The 23,583-nt window shown below is 36.4% G+C and overlaps 1 protein-coding gene across 3 annotated transcripts in view; it reads right to left on the bottom strand.

Moving 5' to 3' along the window:
* Positions 1-23,583, bottom strand: part of STRN (striatin) — a 117,977-nt gene that overhangs the window by 74,903 nt on the left and 19,491 nt on the right. For all 3 annotated transcript variants that reach the window (XM_019942867.3, XM_033838732.2, XM_019942868.3), the window contains exon 2: positions 3,642-3,745. In XM_019942867.3, the coding sequence (XP_019798426.1) occupies positions 3,642-3,745 (104 nt within the window). The remainder of the gene's footprint in view (positions 1-3,641; positions 3,746-23,583) is intronic.

Genomic DNA, 23,583 nt, shown 5'->3' with positions numbered 1-23,583 from the left:
AATGACAAGATGTCTGGAATTTGCTCTAAAATAGATTGAGATGAAGCAAGATTGACAAAAATGTTAACTGTTGAGGCTTGGAGGTGTATATAAAAGATATTAGTCTCTGTACACCTATGCTTCAAATTTTCCTCAGTTAAAAAAAATTTTTTTTAATTGGCTTAACGTGTCAGAAAAAATAACTTCAGAATCAAAAGAACTGAAATGTTCCAATTTTTAAAAAATTCCTTTGCATTAATTAAAAATAATTTCACAGTGAAAAGGACTCAAATGTTTAAGAGCTCTAATCCACAGAATTTTTTTTTATTCCTTAATTTATCACATTTCAGTGGTGCCATTACATCAGGAATAATCTCAAATCATTCCAGGGACTTCCAAAGATACAAAATCAGGGACACTTTTCCAGGAGAATCCCTTTAAGTTAAAAAGCAAAAAACAATCTTCCCTAGACCCAGCCACTATCTCTCTTTATCTTTTCTGTTCCCCAAAGTCAAACTACTTGAAAAAATAAACAACTCAAAAAAATAAACAACTCTATCTGTCTCCTCTGTATCTACCCTTCTCACCTCTCAGTCCCCTGTGATCTGGTTTATGTTCCTGCTACCTCACTGAAGCTTTCTGGCAAGGATACCAACAAGCGCCTAACTGGCAAATCCAGGACTATTTTCAGTATACAACTTACTTGCGATTTGTTTGGCGTCTGCAATTGTCAAACTTCCACCTGCTTTAGCTTGCTTCCAATATACTGCTCTCTCCTTCCTTCTCTACCATTCTTTTGTTGGCTCTTCTTCCTCTGTCTTTTCCTCAAACATTTCCATTTCCTGTGGCTCCTGCTAGTAATCTCTTCTTGTCCCACAATACCTGTTCTGTTTGTTTCAGAGTTCTTATAATTTTACCCACAATACTGATGATTCCCAACTACACATCTCTAGTCATGAGTCCCCCTGCCATAGTGGCTTTTCAACCCTAATTCTTTATCTTTAATTCACTTGATACGTTTCAAACTTCTCATTCAAGCCAGAAACCTGGGACTCATTCTTGAATTATCTTTCTTCCTCATCCCCTATACCAAATCAACTCCAAATCTTATGCATTTTTTTTTTTTCTATTTAAAATGTTTCATAGGGAATTCCCTGGAGGTCCAGTGGTTAGGATTCCAGGCTTTCACTGCCAGGGGCACGATCCCTGGTTGGGGAACTAAGATCCTGCAAGCCACAAGGTGAGGCCAAAAAATAAAAATAAAAACTAAAATGTTTCATAGTGGCTAACTCCTCTATTCTAGCAGCTACTACGTTATCATCTCTCATCCTAAACTATTACAATCTTCCTGCCTCTATTAACAGATCTTTTCAGTCTATCCCCTAAATTGAGGTCAGGGTGATCTTTATAAAATCTATTTTAGACTATTCCATGCTTAAACCTTTCAACTGCAAGACAACTAAATGCAATATGTATTCCTAGATTGGATCCTGGACCAGGAAAAAAAATACTACAAAGATCATTATTAGGACATTTGGTAGAAAAAAATGCTATGAAGATCATCAGCGGAACATATGAATATGGGCTATATTACATAATAGAACTATATTGACATTAAATTTCCTTAATTTGATAATGAGCTGTAATTATTTAAGGGAATGTCCTTGCTTTTAGAAGATGGTCCCTTAAGTACTTAAGGGCAAAGGGGTATAAGTCTGCAAAGAAGTAGCAAATGATTCAGGGAAAAAAGACAATGAGTATATAGAGAGAACATGATACAAGTAAATACAGCAAAACGTTGTCAACTGGTGAATCTGGGTGAAGGGTATATAGCTCCTGCAACTTCTGTTTGTTTGAGATTATTTTAGGAGAAAATGTTTTTTAAAACTTGCAGTGTAAGATAAAAGTTTGAACTCCTTAGTTAGGCTCTCCATGATCTGGTTCTTGCCCATCGCTACCATTATTGCTTATAAATCACAATTAACACCTTACCCTCCATACACAGTAATCACAAATTTCTGAACACACCAAAATGCTTTGTTCCACGTCAAACGTATCTTCTCTACTGCTTGAACCTTGCCCATCTGGCAAACACCTTATTTTTTATGATGCTGTTCAAGTCTCACCCCCGCTAATCACACCCTTCTTTCTGCTTTCACTGCCTCCAGATCCAAACAACCACTCCCTTCTCTGTGACCCCACTGTACCCTGTGCTGACTTCTCCCACAGCACCTAACTTACTGCACTGTACTTCTGTGGTTTCCAAGTCTGTTTCCCACTACTCTAGGCCCTGAAGGGACAAGGTTTGTGACTTGTTTCTTCTCAATTCCAGCACAGTACTTAAGTTGGATGGATAGATTAATGAATATGTTAATGAGAATGCGTGCACACACGCACACACATACACACATACATATACACCGTATCCTTGGTTAGTTTAACATTTTAATTTTTCTGACTTACAAGATAGTATAATGTACCGGTAAAGAGTACAAGCTTCAGAATCAGACAGACTGGAGGGATCTGAATCACAGCTCTACTGTAACTCTGCAACTCTACGTAAATTACTTAGTTTTTAAGCCTCAGGGGCTGGTACATGGTAGTTAATAGTTGCCATTATTAATGTTATTACACTCTCTCTTTGATTATGCCTATCATTTAGATTGTTTAAAATCTCAAATATTCCCAAATTACACACTTAAAAGTTTTTTTTCCCCACCATCTCCCCAATACAGCTTTCAATCAACCTCTCAAGGAATGAAAAGAATCACCAATTTTTCACTAAGAGGTCAAGCTGTTTTCAACCTCTTGTATCATTTAAAGATCCCACGTGAAGGTAAACACAACTTCTAATAAAGTTTTATCTATTTCTTGATACCCATAAGTAGCATCTTCTAAATGGTAGAAGATGCTTCGAAAAACTGAAAAGGGCATGTGATCAAAAACAAAGCAAAATAGAGAATTTCAATATCACCTAACAAGTACTCAATAATCTAAAATAAAGAACTGTCTTATACTGCTGACAAAAAATTCCAAAGACCATCCACTAAAGCAAACAAACTTAATTCATATAAAAACTTCCAAAATTCTCATCCATGACCTATTGTCCTTTACTTGTGAACCAAGTTTAGTTCTTGAATATCTTAGACACTAGCAGAATAGAAAGGTAAGATTCACTTCTGGAGAGATATGAATAGTTGATAGCAAAGGATCAAAATACCAAAAATGTCTATAAAAGGATTCTCAACACAGTCTGCCAGAGTAGGTTTCTTCCACAGAAAATACACCAAACTGAATAATACTAGATGATAAGGAAAAGGGAGTAAGTATTATAGAAATTTCCTTTACAACTCAAAAACTATTTCAATTCTATAAAGAAATAGATATCAACAGTTCAGGAAGTACACACATTCCTTTAGAAAGGACAGCGTGGGGGAAAAATGTTGCTAAAATCCTAAAAATCATATAAATCAGTTTTTTGGTCATTATTACTAAACATTCATTAACAAATTAACATATTACAACCATTTCTAAATGTTTATTACAAATACTACTTCCTGAATTAAAAAGCAGAACACATTACAATGTGGATTTGTTGTAGGAATAACAGAAAAATCACTCCAATATTTAAGAGAACACTACCTTCCATGTCACTGAATTACCTTTCCTGTTTAAGAGCATACTCCAGCATCTTGATTCTCCTCACAAGATCCTTCTTCAAATTTTCTTGACCTTTCCTTTCCCCCTGAAGGAAGGCAATCTGAGCCTGAGTAAGGAAAAGAAAGACAAAACTCAGTTTAGACGAAATAAACTTTTTCAAGCTCAGCTGAAGAAAGAAACTTTGGAAGATAAAACAATTAGATGTAAAAACATTTCTTTTTACAGATCTGTCACAACGTATACAGAAGGGCACTGACTGCAAGCGGGGGAAATGCTTAACTTATTTTTTAAAAAAAAGGACATCTATATAAATGTCACTTCAGACTAGGGATGTTACAACACGTAGTCCATATCCTCTAAGAGTCTATAATTTAAAACAACCAATATAAGTGCAGACATATGCAAAATACAGCACAGTTTGCTCAAGTGTTTGTCTTTTAAGGCACTTAGGGGGATTCTTCTTTATAAAAAGTGAAGATGGAGAACTACCATATGACCCACTATTCCACTTTTAGGCATTTATCTGAAGAACATGGAAACACTAGTTCAAAACACTAACATGCACCCCCATGTTCACTGCAGCATTATTTATAATAGCCAAGATATGGAAACTACCTCAGTGTCCATCGATGGATGAATGGATAATGAAGATGTGATGTACACACACACACACACACACACACACACACACACACACACACCCTGGAATACTACTCAGCCATAAAAAACGAAATCCTGTCATTTGCAGGATTTCAACAACATAGATGGACCTCAAGCATATTATGCTAAGCAAAATAAGTCAGACAGAGAAAGACAAATACTGTATGAGTTCACTCATATGTGGAATCTTAAAAAAAATAAAGATGAACAAACAAAACCAAAAAAAATTCATAGATACAAAGAAGAGATTAATGGTTACCAGAGGGGAAAAGGGCTGGGGGGGCAGGCAACATGGGTCTTAGGCGTCAATTGTATGATGATGGATGGTAACTGGACTTGTGGCAGTGGTCATTTTGTGGTTTATACAGATGTTGAACTATAGTGCTGTACACCTGAAACTTACATAATTTTTTTTTAAAGGGTGAAGATCGGGAAAGGGGGTAAAGTAGAATCATGAGTTCTTATAATAAGCCTTGTAAAGTAAGAGTTCTCTGAGTTTCACCATCTACTTAAATTTTATGATGGACTCCTTGTCTTGAGAGACTTTATCCTGGACCTCCCCTTCAAATAAGAAATAGCTGTCTTTTCTCAATCCCCACCTTTCACCCCATCCCCATTTAGATTTGATATGCAGGGGGAAAGAAAGTGAAAGCTGGGAAAAGGAAAATCAGAGAAAATGGCCCTCCATAGGTTCCTGGCCCCTCCCAAACATGAGAAAAAGAAAAAAAGAAAAAACCTACATTTTAACATGAAACAAACTGTAAAACTCTAGTCTTCAGTTAGACAAAGGGGATAGGAAAGAGCAGCTCTCCATAATAATTAAAAAGACATTTAGAATTGAAATAATACTTTCCACTTAAGGAATTAAAACTATGTTGCAAATACTAACTTGTTAAAGAAACCCATAACACCACTAGGAGTGTGAGAGGAGATCTACTAAGGGCCCTCAAAAATAGCTATCAGTTTCACTATTCTCACATTCTTTCCCCTCTCATTTCTATTATATTAACTCAGATAACGTTATTTATATTTCCACAGTGCTTTCCATTTAAGTAAGCAAAAATTTACATTTAATGATGATCTTACCACATCCCTAAGGAACTGTGGATTATCCAACGAAGGTTTAGTGAATGAACCATTAAACTTACTTCTATTTGGTTTAAATGACACTCATTTCTTTTTTTTTCAGTACCATAATAAACACAAAATCCAACTCACCGAGCTTCTTATAACTTTCAGAATGTAGGTACTGTCATGTTTTTGTTCTCATTTCAATGAGCTCTTAAAATTTATATTGCAATTATAAGAAGGATTATTTTTATCTTATTGAAATATTTAAAAACAGGCTAAAGATAGTTCAGTTGTATACACAGAGGAAAAGGCATCAAATATCTACAATATCTGTATTTAATGATCATATAACCTTTTAAAATTGTATGTTCTACAATGAGATCATTATTTTATATAAGCAGAATTAATAATACATGCATTAAAAGCTGACAAAAATGAATGTCCTGTCAAAAGGATGTAACAGCCCACCTTGTTTGGTCAAACAATGTTTTGGCCTAGAAGACAGGCTTCAAAATGGCTTTAATAAAAACAATAATTTAATCAGTATAATCATATAACCAAAGTAATAATAAAATTATCAATTTCTTCCTTTCTATATCCTTTGACGAGCTTTCTATTTCTGCCACCATCATTGGTCCTGGGTGATTCTGACACTTCAGCATATAATACTCAAAAGTCTTTACTGCAACTCATTCCCCAGCCTACCAACTACTCCTTATACTTCCAGGACACTTGCTTTCCCATCCTCCTATCAATTCACACACTGGACTACTTAACTATTTTTTTTTTTTTTTATTTAACTATTTAATAAAAAAAAAAGACCCAGAATTGTTGGAGAGAGAAATTACAAAGAAGATGGAGGTGCCTAGAAAAGACAAACAGAAAGGAATAATAGAAATATCTGTGATATTCCTTGGTGATCAAAGGATATCTCTGTGACATTTCTGCCACAGATGCATAACGTGAAATCAATCATATGGAAACATCAGGCAAACTAAAATTATGGGGCATTTTACATTAACTTTCTTGTCATCTTCAAAAGCAACAGGTCACAAAAGTCAAGGAAAGACTGTTTCAGATTGAAGGAGACTAAAAAGACATGAAAGGGCTTCCCTGGTGGTGCAGTGGTTGAGAGTCCGCCTGCCGATGCAGGGGACGCGGGTTCGTGCCCCGGTCCGGGAAGATCCCACATGCCGCGGAGCGGCTGGGCCCGTGAGCCATGGCCGCTGAGCCTGCGTTCCGCAACGGGAGAGGCCACAACAGTGAGAGGCCCGCGTACCGCAAAAACAAAAAAAATACAAAAAAAAAAAGGACATGAAAACCAAATGTAATGCATGATTCTGGACTAGATTTGGCTATAAAAGGATATTATTGGGACAAATGGCAAAATATGAATGGGTCTGAGGACTAGATGGTAGTAATACATCAGTGCTAATTTCCTGATTTTGAGGACTGCATGTGGTTACATAGGATAGTACTTGTCTATAGGAGACAAACACTAAAGTATTTGGTGGGTGGCAATGGGCCATCAGGTTGTCTGGCACCTTGCCCTCAAATGGTTCAGAAAAAAAAAATTCTTTGTATTGCCCTTGCAACTTATCTGTCAATATAAGATTTTAGTTTTTGAAAAAAATCATTACTCCAGCTTCCTTAATAAGATAAGATACAAACAATTCAATTCAAAGCCAGTATCATGTGTAATAGAGAAACCCGAGTAGTAATGACAATAGGAACAAAACAAGGATGTCCACTTCTTACCACAAATATTTAACGTTGCTCTGGAGGTGGTGGCCAATGTCATTAGTCCAGAAAGAATTAAGTTTGGAAAAAATGAAAACACTAATTCAAAAAGATGCATGCCACCCTAATGTTCATAGCAACACTGTTCACAACAGTCAAGACGTGGAAGGAACCGAACTGCCCATCAACAAATAAATGGATAAAGAAGATGTGGTGTATATATATATATATAGAGAGAGAGAGAGAGAGAGAGAGAGAGAGAGAGAGAGAGAGAGGGAGAGAGGGAGAGAGAGAGAGGGAGAGAGAGAGAGGGAGAGAGAGAGAGGGAAAGAGAGAGAGGGAAAGAGAGTAATATTCCATATATACACATACAATGGAATACTACTCAGCCATAAGAAAGAACAACATTCTGCCATTTGCAGCAATATGGATGGACCTGGAAAATATTATGCTTAGGAAAATAAGTCAGACAGAGAAAGACAAATACTGTATGATATCACTTATATGTGAAATCTAAAAATAATACAAATGAATATATATGCAAAACAGAAACAGACTCACAGATATAGAAAACAAACTTGCGGTTACCAAAGCGGAGAGAGAAGTGGAGAGGGACAGATTAGGGGATTGGGATTAACAGATACAAACTATGTATAAAACAGATAAGCAACAAGAATATATTGTATAGCACAAGGAATTATAGCCATTATCTTGTAATAACTTATATGGAGTATAATCTGTAAAAATACTGGATCACTAGGCTGTGCACCTAAAAATAATATAATACTGTAAATCAACTATACTTCAATTAAGAAAAAAAGAAAGAAGTTTATAAATAAAAAAGAGAAAATAAAATCATATTATTTGCAAATGATAGGACCGGATATTTGGACAATCCAAGAAAATATAGACTATAAATTATTACAAAAATAGAGGAATTTTAGTAAAGTAACTGCATATAAAAATAATAAATCAAAACCCATGGCTTATATAAAAACTAGTTACATGATATAATGAAAGAAAACAATCCCATTTATAATAACAAAAATGATAAGATAATTAGAATAAACCTTACAAGAAAAAAATAAGAGCTATACAAAGAATATTTTAAATGCTACTAAAGAGCACAAAAAATGACTTGAACAAATGAGAAGCAAAACCATGTTCTTAAACAAGAAGATTCTGCATTACAATGATTTAATTTCTCCCTAAATTACTCTTTTAAAATTATGCAAGCCCAATTAAAATACCAATACAATGTTTTTAAAAAACATACATAAAAAAAAATCATACATGATGAGTCTAAAGTATATATGGAAAAATAAACAAGAATAAAAAAATTATTTTAAAGCTCTAAAATATTTTAAAACATTATGATTTATAGTCACCTAAAAAGTGGTACTGATGCACAAACAGACCTATCTATAGCACAGACAATCCAAAAACAAACCCAAATACATACAGGAATTTAGTATAAACTAAAGGTGACACTGCACATCATTGGGGAAAATGTAAATTATTCAATAAATGTTGATGGGTAGCCATCTAGAAATTATTCCTCACATCAAAACAAATGCCAAAAGGATCAAAAAACTTAAAGGAACCCCAAAATACTAGAAAAAAGGTAGAGTTTGATTTTAATAATCTCAGGATTAGGAATGTCTTTTTGAAAATAAGACAAAACCCAAAGTCATAAAAGACTAATAAATTTCACCTCAAAAAGAAAGTATTTATACATGGTAATTTAAAACTTGCTGAAAACCTATCATGAGAAATAAGACAGCTCTTTTTTGACAAATATCAAAACAAAATCAGAAAAGTAGTCACATCACAAATCACAAGTTTGCTTTTCTTGATGTATAAAAAGCACCTACAAATTAATAAGAAAAAGATTGAGAACTCAACAGAGAAAAACACTAAGAACATGTTGACTGAAAGGAAATAAAAAGGCTCAAACACATTAAAAAGATGTTCAATCTCACAAGAGAAATGCCAACTAAAATTGTAATCACATTTCCCCCTTTCCATCAGATTAATAAAGTTCAGTAATTTGATAATACAATCTATTGGGGAAAATGCATTCATATGTTGGCTGTGTTAATCAGTTTCACCACTACTGTGGACAACTTGGCAATATCTATCAACTTTGTAAATGCATATACTCTTTTTTTTATATTATTTATTTATTTTTGACTGTGTTGGGTCTTCGCTGCTGCACGTGGGCTTTCTCTAGTTGCAGTGAGCAGGGACTACTCTTCGTTGAGGTGTGCAGGCTTCTTACTGCAGTGGCTTCTCTTCTTGCGGAGCACAGGCTCTAGGTGCATGGGCTTCAGTAGTTGTGGCACATGGGCTCAGCAGTTGTGGCTCGCAGGCTTCAGAGTGCAGGCTCAGTAGTTGTGGTGCACAGGCTTAGTTGCTCCGCAGCATGCGGGATCTTCCCAGAGCAGGGCTCAAACCTGTGTCCCCTGAATTGGCAGGTGGATTCTTAACCATTGTGCCACCAGGGAAATCTTGGTAAATGCATATACTCTCTACCCAGCAATTCTAATTCTAGACTGTTATCCTTCAAATATATTTGTACATATGTGAAATGATACACTGAAAAAATATAGACAAGAATATATGTATAATCCAAATGTCCACCTACAGAGAACTAGTTAAATAAATTATAAATACAATTGGAAAAAAATTAGGTCTTTAACTAAGACCTACAAGAACAGAGGAAGAAGAAGTCAATTTCTTACATTTTTCCCCCCAGAAGCTCTACTCAGAAAGTTAGAAACAAACATCTTAAAACACATGTTCTTACAGAAGAAAGCTAATTCTTTCTGTAAAAACAACCTGAAAATACCATATTCTAACGCATATATATGGAATCAAAAAAAAAAAAAACTGGTACTGATCAACCTAGTTGCAGGGCAGGAATAAAGATGTAGACATAGAGAATGGACTTGAGGACAGGGGGTGGGAGGGGGAAGCTGGGGCAAAGTGAGAGTAGCATCAACATATATACACTACCAAATGTAAAATAGTCAGCTAGTGGGAAGCAGCAGCATAGAACAGGAAGATCAGCTCAGTACTTTGTGATGACCTAGAGGGGTGGGATAGGGAGGATGGAAGGGAGGCTCAAGATGGAGGGGATATGGGGACATATGCATGCATATGGCTGATTCACTTTGGTGTACAACAGAAACTAACACAGTACTGTGAAATAATTATACTCCAATAAAGATCTAATAAAAAAAAATAACAACCTGAGTCTAAAACATAGCAGCTGGTATAAATCCTTCCTTTTGAGAATAAAGATTAAGTCCCAGGTACAGATTGTCCTAACATGGCAGGATACTGTTTTCTGAATCAGACTTTTTAATTGCAAAGGCAGGGGAGGGGGGTGGACAGAAGGGAAGAAAAGACTGAAAGGAAGAATAAAAGGGTAGGAAGAAAGAAGAACAGAAATAAAGAAAAGAAGAAAAAATAGAAGGAAAAGTGGGATACATCTATAGAAAGGGATACTGTGCAGTTGTTACAAAGGAGATAGCTCTAAATATATTGATAATGATATTTAAGATAGATTAAGTGAAAAAAAGCAGACAGACATTTCATGTAGTTTGCAACCATTTAGTTTTTGGAAAAAAAAAAAAGGTAAACATACCATTATGCTTCTGTGCATAGGTAATAACTCTGGAATGATTCAGAAGTATGTAGTAAATGTGAATGTCTCCAAAGAAAGCAACTGGGTGGCTGAGAGGGAGAGGAACAGGAGTTAAACCTACCTTTAAATGTACATGTAGCCCTTTATACCTCCTGAGTGCTGTACCACAGGTATGTTGTTACACATAAAAGTCTCTTAACTGAAGAATTTAAAGACTTAAAGCCAAACAAAACTCGTTCACCACATATGGCACTATAAGCCACCAGTTTGTAGACCCTGTCTTGGATGTTTCAATCCAAATTCATTATTTCTACAAAGGAGAAAAAAGAAGCTCCAAGAGATTAAATGGTGTATCCCTAAGGGGGACAGCATTCTCACAAATGAACTAAGGTGATAGTCCAAGACCATGAATGAATCACCACTTAGAAACTCAAGACTCACACCCAGTGTAGTGGGGGTATTAGCAACAAGGACATGACAGAAAATACATGGCCCAAGAGGCTCCTTAAAATTTCTCCCTGAACATTACCACAACAAAATTCCTTCTGAAATAAAACAGACAGGTCTCTAGTTACCCAATATATTCCTAGCCTCCAGTATTAACCAGTAATATGGAATAGTGATGAATTCAGTTATTTACTTTTTTCTTTTATTGGTATACTTCTCCATGAAGCTACAATTTGACCACTTTCTTTTTTTTTTTTTTTTTTTTTCGGTACGCCGGGCTCTCACCGCTGTGGCCTCTCCCGTTGTGGAGCACAGGCTCCGGACGCGCAGGTTCAGCAGCCATGGCCCATGGGCCCAGCCACTCCACAGCACGCGGGATCCTCCCAGACCAGGGCACAAACCCGTGTCCCCTGCATCGGCAGGCAGACTCCCAACCACTGTGCCACCAGGGAAGCCCTGACCACTTTCTTTTAGAAAACTTGTGTCAGCCTGCACTGTCACCTCAACATTCTCACAGATTAAAGTCTCCTAAAGTTTCTAGGGTTCCAGGAACAAAAGTGAGATTGAGACATACAACTGAAATCTTAAGAAAAAATTAGAAAAACTAAAGATTCAATCTGATCAAGTAGACAAGGTATGAAAATAGCTTTTAAGTATTACAAATAAAATATTCTTTAAAATTTTAAGTCATCATTCTTCCATTTATCTCTACTAGTAAAGCTAATGGTGATGGCACATTATTTTTGAAAAGAAAAGTTTGGAATTATCTTCAAGGAAAATAAATGTTAAAAATTCCATAAGTTTTTTTATTATGTACCTAAAATTAGGCCTCCACTTTCCTAACCATTAGAAATTTAAAAAGAGGAAAACAATAGTAACTAGATATTTTACAATTTAAGCCTACATGGTAAACAGGAAATTTATTTACCTTTATTATTTTCAATTCTAACTTATCAAAAGGATATATATAAGGAATGTAAGTCTGCTATATCTAAGCAGGTTTACCTGAAAACATGGGAATATCTAATAATTAAATTATTTTAAATGTATCATTTAGTTTTTTGAAACCATTTAAACTATCTTGTACTCTAAAATCTTAAAGGGTTAAAATTTAAAACGAAAATCACTGAAAAGGACATTCACAGAAAGACAGACAAGATGAAAAGGCAGAGGGCTATATACCAGATGAAGGAACAATATAAAACCCCAGAAAAACAACTAAATGAAATGGAGATAGGCAATCTTCCAGAAAAAGAATTCAGAATAATGATAGTGAAGATGATACAGGACCTCGGAAAAAGAATGGAGGCAAAGATCGAGAAGATGCAAGAAACGTTTAACAAAGACCTAGAAGAATTAAAGAACAAACAAACAGAGATGAACAATACAATAACTGAAATGAAATACACACTAGAAGGAATCAATAGCAGAATAACTGAGGCAGAACAAATAAGTGACCTGGAAGACAGAATGGTGGAATTCACTGCTGCAGAACAGAATAAAGAAAAAAGAATGAAAAGAAATGAAGACAGCCTAAGAGACCTCTAGGACAACATTAAACGCAACAACATTCACATTATAGGTGTCCCAGAAGGAGAAGAGAGAGAGAAAGGACTCAAGAAAATATTTGAAGAGATTAGAGTCAAAAAACTTCCCTAACATGGGAAAGGAAATAGACACCCAAATCCAGGAAGCGCAGCGAGACCCATACAGGATAAACGCAAGGAAAAACACGCCAAGACACATAGTAATCAAATTGGCAAAAATTAAAGACAAAGAAAAATTACTGAAAACAGCGAGGGAAAAATGACAAATAACATATAAGGGAACTCCCATAATGTTAACAGCTGATTTCTCAACAGAAATTCTACAAGCCAGAAGGGAGTGGCATGATATACTTAAAGTGATGAAAGGGAAGAACCTACAACCAAGATTACTCTACCCAGCAAGGATCTCATTCAGATTAGATGGAGAAATCAAAAGCTTTACAGACAAGCAAAAGCTAAGAGGATTCAGCACCACCAAACCACCTCTACAACAAATGCTAAAGGAACTTCTCTAAGTGGGAAACACAAGAGAAGAAAAGGACCTACAAAAACAAACCCAAAACAATTAAGAAAAGGGTAATAGGAACATACATATTGATAATTACCTTAAATATGAATGGATTAAATGCTCCAACCAAAAGACACAGGCTGGCTGAATGGATACAAAAACAAGACCCATATATATGCTGTCTACAAGAAACCCACTTCAGACCTAGGGACACATACAGACTGAAAGTGAGGGGATGGAAAAAGATATCCCATGCAAATGGAAATCAAAAGAAAGCTGGAGTAGCAATACTCATATCAGATAAAATAGGCTTTAAAATAAAGTGTTACAAGAGACAAGGAAGGACATTACATAATGATCAAGGGATCAATCCAAGAAGAAGATATAACAATTATAAATATATATGCACCCAACATAGGAGCACCTCAATACATAAGGCAACTGCTAACAGCTATAAAAGAGGAAATCAACAGTAACACAATAATAGCGGGGGACTTTAACACCTCACTTACACCAACGGACAGATCATCCAAAATGAAAATAAATAAGGAAAGAGAAGCTTTAAATGACACAATAGACCAGATAGATTTAATTGATATTTATAGGACATTCCATCCAAAAACAGCAGATTGCACTTTCTTCTCAAGTGCGCAAGGAACATTCTCTAGGATAGATCACATCTTGGGTCACAAATCAAGCCTCAGTAAATTTAAGAAAATTGAAATCATATCAGCATCTTTTCTGACCACAATGCTATGAGATTAGAAATCAATTACAGGGAAAAAACCGTAAAAAACACAAACACATGGAGGATAAAAAGTACGTTACTAAATAACCAAGAGATCACTGAAAAAATCAAAGAGGAAATCAGAAAATACCCAGAGACAAATGACAATGAAAACACGACAATCCAAAACCTACGGGATGCAGCAAAAGCAGTTCTAAGAGGGAAGTTTATAGCTATACAAGCCTACCTCAAGAAACAAGAAAAATTTCAAATAAACAATCTAACATTACACCTAAAGGAACTAGAGAAAGAAGAACAAACAAAATCCAAAGTTAGCAGAAGGAAAGAAATCATAAAGATCAGAGCAGAAATAAATGAAATAAAAACAAAGAAAACAATAGCAAAGATCAATAAAACTAAAAGCTGTTTCTTTGAAAAGATAAGCAAAATTGATAAACGTTTAGCCAGACTCATCAAGAAAAAGAGGGAGAGGACTCAAATCAATAAAATTAGAAATGAAAAAGGAGAAGTTACAACAGACACTGCAGAAATACAAAGCATCCTAAGAGACTACTACAAGCAACTCTATGCCAATAAAATGGACAACCTGGAAGAAATGGACAAATTCTTAGAAAGGTATAACCTTCCAAGATGGAACCACGAAGAAACAGAAAATATGAACAGAACAATCACAAATAATGAAACTGAAACTGTGATTAAAAACCTTCCAACAAACAAAAGTCCAGGACCAGATGGCTTCACAGGTGAATTCTATCAAACATTTAGAGAAGAGCTAACTCCCATCCTTCTCAAACTCTTCCAAATAACTGCAGAGGAAGGAAGACTCCCAAACTCATTCTATGAGGCCACCATCACCCTGATAGTAAAACCAGATAAAGATACTACAAAAAAAGAAAATTACAGACCAATATCACTGAAGAATACAGATGCAAAAATCGTCAACAAAATACTAGCAAACAAAATCACAAGTATATTCAAAAAGAAAAGTACATAAAATATTAGTCTGGGTTGGATATTTTTCAGTTGTTTTTCTGTCATCTGCTATGGGAGAGAACGAGCACTCACTTATACAAAAATCTATAATAAAGTGCCAGAGAACAACTAATTTCAGGTTCTGTCAATTGAGCACAAACTCACAAATAACAAGAGAAATCCATGAAAAGTAAAAGTCAATAAAATAGATTACTTAACCTAAGGAAGAGCATACAGTGAAATTTCAGTTATCTGCTTTATATCTTAATGTCTTCTATAAACTACACCTATTTCCTCTGAAAAGCTTTGGATTACATTATTCTCTTGCATCTAGGCTGCTAGTTGTTTTTCTCTGGGCACACAATCATTGCCTCTAGCTAGCCCTCTCTCCTAAAGACAGTGTCTTCACTTGGCAGCATCAAACTTCAGCATCACAATCACCTAGAGGGGCTTCCCTGGTGGCTTAGTGGTTGAGAATCTGCCTGCCAATGCAAGGGACATGGGTTTGAGCCCTGGTCCGGGAAGATCCCCCATGTTGTGGAGCAACTAAGCCCGTGCACCACAACTACTGAGCCTGTGCTCTAGAGCCATGAGCCACAACTACTGAGCACACGTGCCACAACTACTGAAGCCCACGCACCTAGAGCCCGTGCTCCACAACGAAGACAAGCCACTGCAATGAGAAGCCCGCTCACTGCAACAAAAAGTAGCCCCTGCTCGCTGCAACTAGAGAAAGCCTGCGTGCAGCAGTGAAGACCCAACACAGCCAAAAATAAATAAATACATAAATAAATTTTTAAAAATTGTGTGTATTTTTTTAAATTAAACTTTCCATTTGGTTCTTTTTTTTTTTAAACTACCCTATGACCACATTTAAAAATTATTTATTTATTTTATTTATTTATTTTGGCTGTGTTGGGTCTTCGTTGCTGCGTGCGGGCTTTCTCTAGCAGCAGACCCAATGCGGCCATAAATAAATAAATAACATAACATAACATAACAAGACAGAATAGCTCCTTGCCAAGGAGCATTAAATAACTTTTTTAAAGATATAAACCCACAAGATCAAAGAGAACATACAGAGGCAACAGGGGTCAAGGGATGATAAATATTTAGGATGTGGAAAACAGATGAAGAAAGAGTACTAACTCAGCAGCTCAGAAACCTAAGTACCTGCAGAGGGAGTTCAATGAGAAGCTAGTAGATTTCCCCCAAAGCACCTTGAAAAGCTCAGAAATTAAGAGGTGTGAGATACACAGATGGGGCAGCTGTGTCACAGGGCTTAAAACAGGGGGGAAGGTTAAAAGTATATGAAGTGCAGTCAAACCTACAGGAACCCACCTCTACTCCCTGAAATAAAACAACTACTTCTAACCCACCTCCCCAAGATACTAGACATTTAGCCTCTGAAGAAATGTAAACAGAGAGGTCTTGACTCAGAATGCCAGGAATAGTAGAGGGCAAGAATGAGGCAGTGACAAAAAGAACAAAACAGGATGACTAAGTGAAAGCTTTAAAAGGTAAGAGCTATAATCTACTTCTCTAGCCAGGTTCCATCTACCTCTGCAGCTAGGCTCTCTCTCCAAGGCAGATGATTAGAATACCATTTTCTAGAAAACTGAATAAACTCAGAGAAAAAAACTTAAATGCCATTTAAGTATGACATTCAGGGGTCTTTCAACAAAAAAAACCATTTCACCTAAATCAGATCATCCTTCAGTGAAGGCCTGATCATCCTGTGGTGAAGGCTCCATGTCAAACAGCTAGTCTAGAGATAGAGGACGTCCCACCAGTTTATGAGTGCCACACTCTTAAAAATGGTCCACCTTGACATTTGAGAAAAGGCTCCATCCAATAAGACATAGAGACAAAAACATGAGGATTAAAAGGAACACAGGGGCTTCCCTGGTGGCACAGTGGTTAAGAATCCGCCTGCCACTGCAGGGGACAGGGGTTCAAGCCCTGGTCCAGGAATATCCCATGTGCCGCGGAGCAACTAAGCCCGTGCACCACAACTACTGAGTCTGCACTCTAGAGCCCACGAGCCACAACTACAGAAGCCCACGTGCCACAATTACTGAAGCCTGTGCACCCAGAGCCCATGCTCTGCAACAAGAGAAGCCACCGCAATGAGAAGCCCTTGCACCACAACGAAGAGTAGCCCCTGCTCGCCGCAACTAGAGAAAGCCCACGCACAGCAACGAAGATCCAACGCAGCCAATAAGTAAGTAAATAAATAAATAAATTAAATAAATAAGTAAATAAATAAATAAATAAAATAAATAAAATCCACCCACCCATTTATTCCATGCTTACCATGTAACGAAACTGTGCTGGGGTGGACAAAGTCCACCACAGACATAGTCCATTTCTTCACAGAGCTTATAATCTACATAAAATACTGTTTTTTTTAAGGAGTAGCTTTTTATATTCTTATAAATATAGCATAAGCCTTTATAACTTCTGAAGAAATGATTATAGTCAGAGTTAAGATACATGTAGTAAACTATTCAACTGCAAGACATTTTGCATAATGATATGATATGTGTGATAAGATATGCTACAAAGGAAAGGTAATAGAAAATATAAATGAAAGAAATAACTTTAAAAAATCTACCTTTAAAAAAAGGTCAATATTAATCAACACAATAACCAGATTCTACTTAAAAATAAATGAGACTGATGAAGAGCCATGAGACTTATACGGATGATAAATCCCTACACGGAAAACTGAAGAGCCTAAATAGTAATAAGAAATACAAATTATCACAGTTTTAAATATTAACAATTGGTAAAGCTGGGTGAAGATTTTTGTGTACTCTTTGTGGAACTTTCCTATAAGTTTGAATTTTTTTTTAAGTTTTGTCCCATAAATTTTTTAAAAAGTTTTATCCCTGATGTATCCCATATATACCTGTTAAATTAAAAAGGTAAATTAAGTGATAAAACCCAATGTTCACAAGCAGATGAAATACAGATGTATCTTTATATGGATGGTGGCAATGCAAATTAGTTAAATTTCTTTTGCAAAAGGGAGCTGACAAAGCCACCCACATACTCTATGATTTGGCAATTTTGCTTTTAGATATACAAAACAAAAGAACACCAGCCCTTTCCTCCACACTGTCCAAAAAAAAAGTAATGTGCAAAGCTATTCAGATACACTCTAATTTTGCTTTTATGTCATTTGAATTATTTCCTTCTGATTCCCCCTCAATCCATTTCTCTACGTAGATGGAATCATGGTACAAAATTTTACAGCTTACTTTTTGTCATGAAAACACTTTCCGTGTTATTACTGTCTTTATACCATCATTTTCATTGGGTTTATTATACAACTTCAAGTAAATTTACCATAACTTATTTAACCATTGTAGCAGATCTTGTGGAATGGCTATTCAAAACACACATTCCTAATCCCTTTTTTACCTAGCTTGTAACTTCCCACTATAGAATCTGGAAAGCCAAATGACTGCTTTCCTAGATTCTGTTATAGTCATGCATATCCAAGTAACCAATGAGATGTCTGCTGGGGATGGAAAGAAGGTACTTCTGGGGAAAGTTTATCATTCACTGATAAAGGAGACTCACTCCAAAACAAATAAACAAACAAAAAAACACAAACAAACCTTTTTGCTGCTTTTCACTGTGGTCTTGATGTCTCTAACTATAGCAATCTTGTAATCATAATGTAACACTAAGAAAGACAATAAGCCCGCACACTGAGGGTGAAAGATGGCAGAGGAGAATAGAAAAAGTTTATGTCCTCACTGAGCAACTGTACCAGCTTATGTCAGACAAAAAGACTACCCACCACCAGACTTGTGAGAAACATGATCTTTAGTTGTTAGGTCACTGTTAACAGAGTTTACCTGCAGCCAAAAGCATTCCTAAATGATACTAGTTTCACTACACCTTAACATTTATATTATAATTTTTCACTATTACAAAATAAATTGCCAATGATGATCTTCATGTATACACATTTTTAAGGCAATTTTTTGTTTACTTCTCTGGGATAGACTACGACAAATAGAATTACGAGGTCAAAGTATAACTGTTTCCTTATAGATACTAACCAGTTGACAATACAAACAACAATGTATGACAGTAAAGTTTAAAACATCTTTCCTAGCATTGAGTGTTATCATTGATTTTAAAAATTCATAGACAGGGACTTCCCTGGTGGCGCAGTGGTTAGGAATCTGCCTGCCAGTGCAGGGGACATGGGTTTGAGCCCTGGTGCAGGAAGATCCCACACGCTGTGGAGCAACTAGGCCCGTGCAGCACGACTACTGAGCCTGCGCTCTAGAGCCTGCGAGCCACAACTATTGAAGGCCACACGCCTAGAGCTCATGCCCTGCAACAAGAGAAGCCACCACAATGAGAAGCCCACACACCGCAACTAGGGAAAGCCTGTGCACAGCAACGAAGACCCAACGCAGCAAGGAAGGAAGGAAGGAAGGAAGGAAGGAAGGAAGATTCATAGACAGAAAAGGGTACCTCATTGCTTTAATGTATATTTCTTTGATGAGAATTATTAATATGGACCATTTTGCCATATGTTGACCATTGTCCTATAACAAACCCATCCAAACTCATAAAGAGATCAGTTTGACAAGCTATATCTTGTTTGCTTTTTAAAAATATTCTTCCATATTAAAAATACTGTAAAATGGAAAAAAATTTCAAACTTTATATAAAGATATACAGGAACAACCAACAGATCACTCCTTTACCCCCATTCCATTACCTAGAGATAACCAATGTGAACAGTTTGCTGAAGTCCCTTCTGAACTTTCTTGTATGCAGAAGTAGAAAGATAAGCAAAAATAACATCTGTTTTGGTTACATAATCACTAAAAATAAGTATAAGGACTTATACACATATGAAAATATATAAAATTAATAAACTGAACTTTTATTGAGCTCTTCCTATGTTATATTGCTCTGAATAAGTGTTTTATAACTCATTTCATTGTCACACAAACAAAAACAAAATAGTTAATAACTATGTACAAACCCATCATATTTAAAACATAAATGTGTACACTAACAGAGATCTGAAGAAAACATAGATGCTAGAGTTAAGTTTTTATTAAGACATTTTGCCTTATATGTAAATAATATACAAAGGCAATAAGGATATAATGAAAAGAGCTTGTAAGGAAGGAGGGTAAGACTGAAATATAAGTTTATATGTTACTGATTTTACTGTTAAGGTGGGCATTCCATGTAGGTGGTAGGTAACACAAGGCTGGAGTTTCCAGACTAGAAATATATTTGGTAATCTTGGTTTTCATATACACACAAAACTATAACATTTCCCAAAACAATTAAAGTAGCTACAAGAGTGTGTGTGTATATATATTCCTTTTATTAATTTTTAAAAATAAGATCCAGAAAAGATGCCTTTTTAAAATTAAATCCATTACATAAAACAATGCCTGTTATTTTAAATGATGTTCCTAATATAAATACAAATCCAATGACTTCATCTTAGCCTACTTTACAAGTATTAGATTTATTTAGCTTTAATAAGTTAAACTATCATTCTGTTTCCTGTTAAAGCTGTAACACTAATCTGAAAAATTACCAAAAATAAATTATAGGAAAAAAGAAAACTAATCCTACTTGTGACTACAGATAGAAGATGATCTCAATAAAGAGACAGATATTCCATGCTCTTACAAAGGATATAAACAAGCAAATTAGAGAAGAGGAAACCCAAAAGGCTAACAAATTTAGGAAGAGATGCTTAATCTCAGTGATAACCAGAAAAATACAAATTAATATAAATAGGAGATATAACTTCACATTTATCAGAGTAGCAAGAATTAGAACTCTAGATAATGCCAAATGTCAACAGCAAAGTGCGATCATGCACTGCTAGTGGAAACATAGACAAGGGCAATCAGTCTGGAAACCAATCAGCAAATTACTTAAATTAAGTCTACATATACCCAACAAACCAGTAATTCCATTACTCATTAATATGTCACAGAAATTCTCAAACAGTTAAAAGTAATGGCTTTCATGTCCATAAAATACCACAGATGAATCTTTTTAAAAAGTAAGAGAAAATTATACAATTTGATTTTTGTGAATTAAAAAATACATGCACAGGAAAAACAATAATATTTTACAAAGATACATAAAAACAATGGAAGGAGAATATGAGAGGAAAAACAATAATATTTTACAAAGATACATAAAAACAATGGAAGGAGAATATGAGAGGAATGGAGATAAAAATGGATAAGTAAATTAAAGAAGAGAGGGACTGGGTCCAGACCAATAATAATGTGCAATGAACTGAAAAGTATGAGAACTCAACCCTCTGCACCTGAGTTCAAAGCAAGATTACCAAAAATAATGACTTTAAGAATACATAGGCAAAAATCCTAAATCCTCAATAAAATATAAACAAATCAAATACATCAGTATATCAAAAGAAAAAATACTCCACAACCAGGCTTATCCCATTAGTAAGATAAGTGAGAAAAAATAACATATTATCTTAGGAGATGCAAAAAATCAATTAACAGGGCTTCCCTGGTGGCGCAGTGGTTGACAGTCCACCTGCCGATGCAGGGCACATGGGTTTGTGCCCCGGTCCGGGAAATTCCCACATGCCACGGAGCGTCTGGGCCCGTGACCCATGGCTGCTGAGCCTGCGCGTCCGGAGCCTGTGCTCCGCAACGGGAGAAGCCACAACAGTGAGAGGCCCGCGAACCGCAAAAGAAAAAAAAAAAATCAATTAACAGAATTTATTATCTATTTCTGTTAACAACTCCTAGAAAACTAAGAAGAAACTTCCTTAACATGCTAGACAGTAATTTTTATTTTTTATAAATTTATTTATTTATTTTTGGCTGCATTGGGTCTTTGTTGCTGCACACGGGCTTTCTCTAATTGCAGTGAGCGGGGACCACGCTTTGCTGCCCTGCGCGGGCTTCTCATTGCAGTGACTCCTCTTGCTGCCGAGCACAGGCTCTAGGCACGCGGGCTTCAGTAGTTGTGGCACACGGGCTCAGTAGTTGTGGCTCGCAGGCTCTAGAACACAGGTTCAGTAGCTGTGGCGCACAGACTTAGCTGCTCTGTGGCATGTGGGATCTTCCCAGACCAGGGCTTGAACCCCCGTCCCCCGCATTGTCAGGCGGATTCTCAACCACTGCGCCACCAGGGAAGCCCTAGATAGTAATTTTTAGAAACCACTAACAAATACCACACTTAACAGTTACACAGTTTCCATTTAATTTTTTTTTAATTTTTTTTTTAAAGGAACAAAAGGAGACTCTCCAGCACCACTATCATAATATAAAGTTCTGGGATTGATAACCAGTACTGGAAAAGGAGGAATAAATATTGGAAATAGTTACACTTGGCTTTTCTAGCTAAAATAACCAAACATTAGAAAGAATAAGGTATTTCTGCAAGGTAACTAGATGACTTTGTACACACAAGCACAGCTTTCCCACATATTGAAAATAACCAGTTAGAAATGTAATGGAAAAAGAATCCTACTCACAAAAGTAATAAAACCTATAAATTCTTAAGTTTATTCCTAGGTATTTTAAGTACAGGATATCTCTGCTTAAGGAAAGAGAGAAATCTTAGTTGGAAAAAGTTAAAATGTAAAGATGCAATTATTGCCAAGGCAAATGCGAGTTCAATAAAAAACCCAACTGTGTGTGTTTACATGTGTATATACATGAAATTCTGGAGGGACACACATTAGATTGTTAGTAGAATTTATGTCTAAACAGATTTGTGACAAGGATTGGAGAGGAAGGAGTACTATCTACTTTTTATCTTTCTATATATTTCTTATGTTTTGAATATACAGCTATTCTCATTTTATTTATTTATTTATTTTTTATTTTTGCAGTACGCGGGCCTCTCACTGTTGTGGCCTCTCCCGTTGCGGAGCACAGGCTCCGGACGCACAGGCTCAGCGGCCATGGCTCACGGGCCCAGCCGCTCTGCGGCATGTGGGATCTTTCCGGACCGGGGCACGAACCCGTGTCCCCTGCATCAGCAGGCGGACTCTCAACCACTGAGCCACCAGGGAAGCCCTATTTATTTATTTTTTAAATTTTATTTACTTATTTATTTTATTTTTGGTTGCGTTGGGTCTTCGTTGCTGTGCGCGGGCTTTCTCTAGTTGTGGCAAGTGGGGGCTACTCTTCCTTGAAGTGTGCAGGCTTCTCACCGTGGTGGCTTCTCTTGTTGCAGAGCACGGGCTCTAGGTGCGCGGGCTTCAGTAGTCGTGGCTCACAGGCTCTAGAGCGCAGGCTCAGTAGTTGTGGCTCACGGGCTTAGATGCTCTGCGGCATGTGGGATCTTCCCGGGCCAGGGCTCAAACCCGTGTCCCTTGCATTGGCAGGCGGATTCTTAACCACTGCACCACCAGCCAGGGAAGTCCCTAGCTCTTCTTATTTTAAATAACTCATTTCTTCTGACAAAGATTCTCTCCTTGACAAAACTTTAGTCAGGCTCCTCTAAGTTCTCTCTTCTATTAGACCCAATCTTTGGATTTCCATGGCCATCTTTACGTTGCCCAATTTTATCAAGAATCTTACTAAATCGGGGCTTC

Source organism: Tursiops truncatus, chromosome 14, assembly GCF_011762595.2.
Source record: "Tursiops truncatus isolate mTurTru1 chromosome 14, mTurTru1.mat.Y, whole genome shotgun sequence".
NCBI lineage: Eukaryota > Metazoa > Chordata > Mammalia > Artiodactyla > Delphinidae > Tursiops > Tursiops truncatus.
The sequence above is the reverse complement of the archived record's forward strand: the minus strand, read 5'-3'. Positions and strand labels throughout refer to the sequence as shown.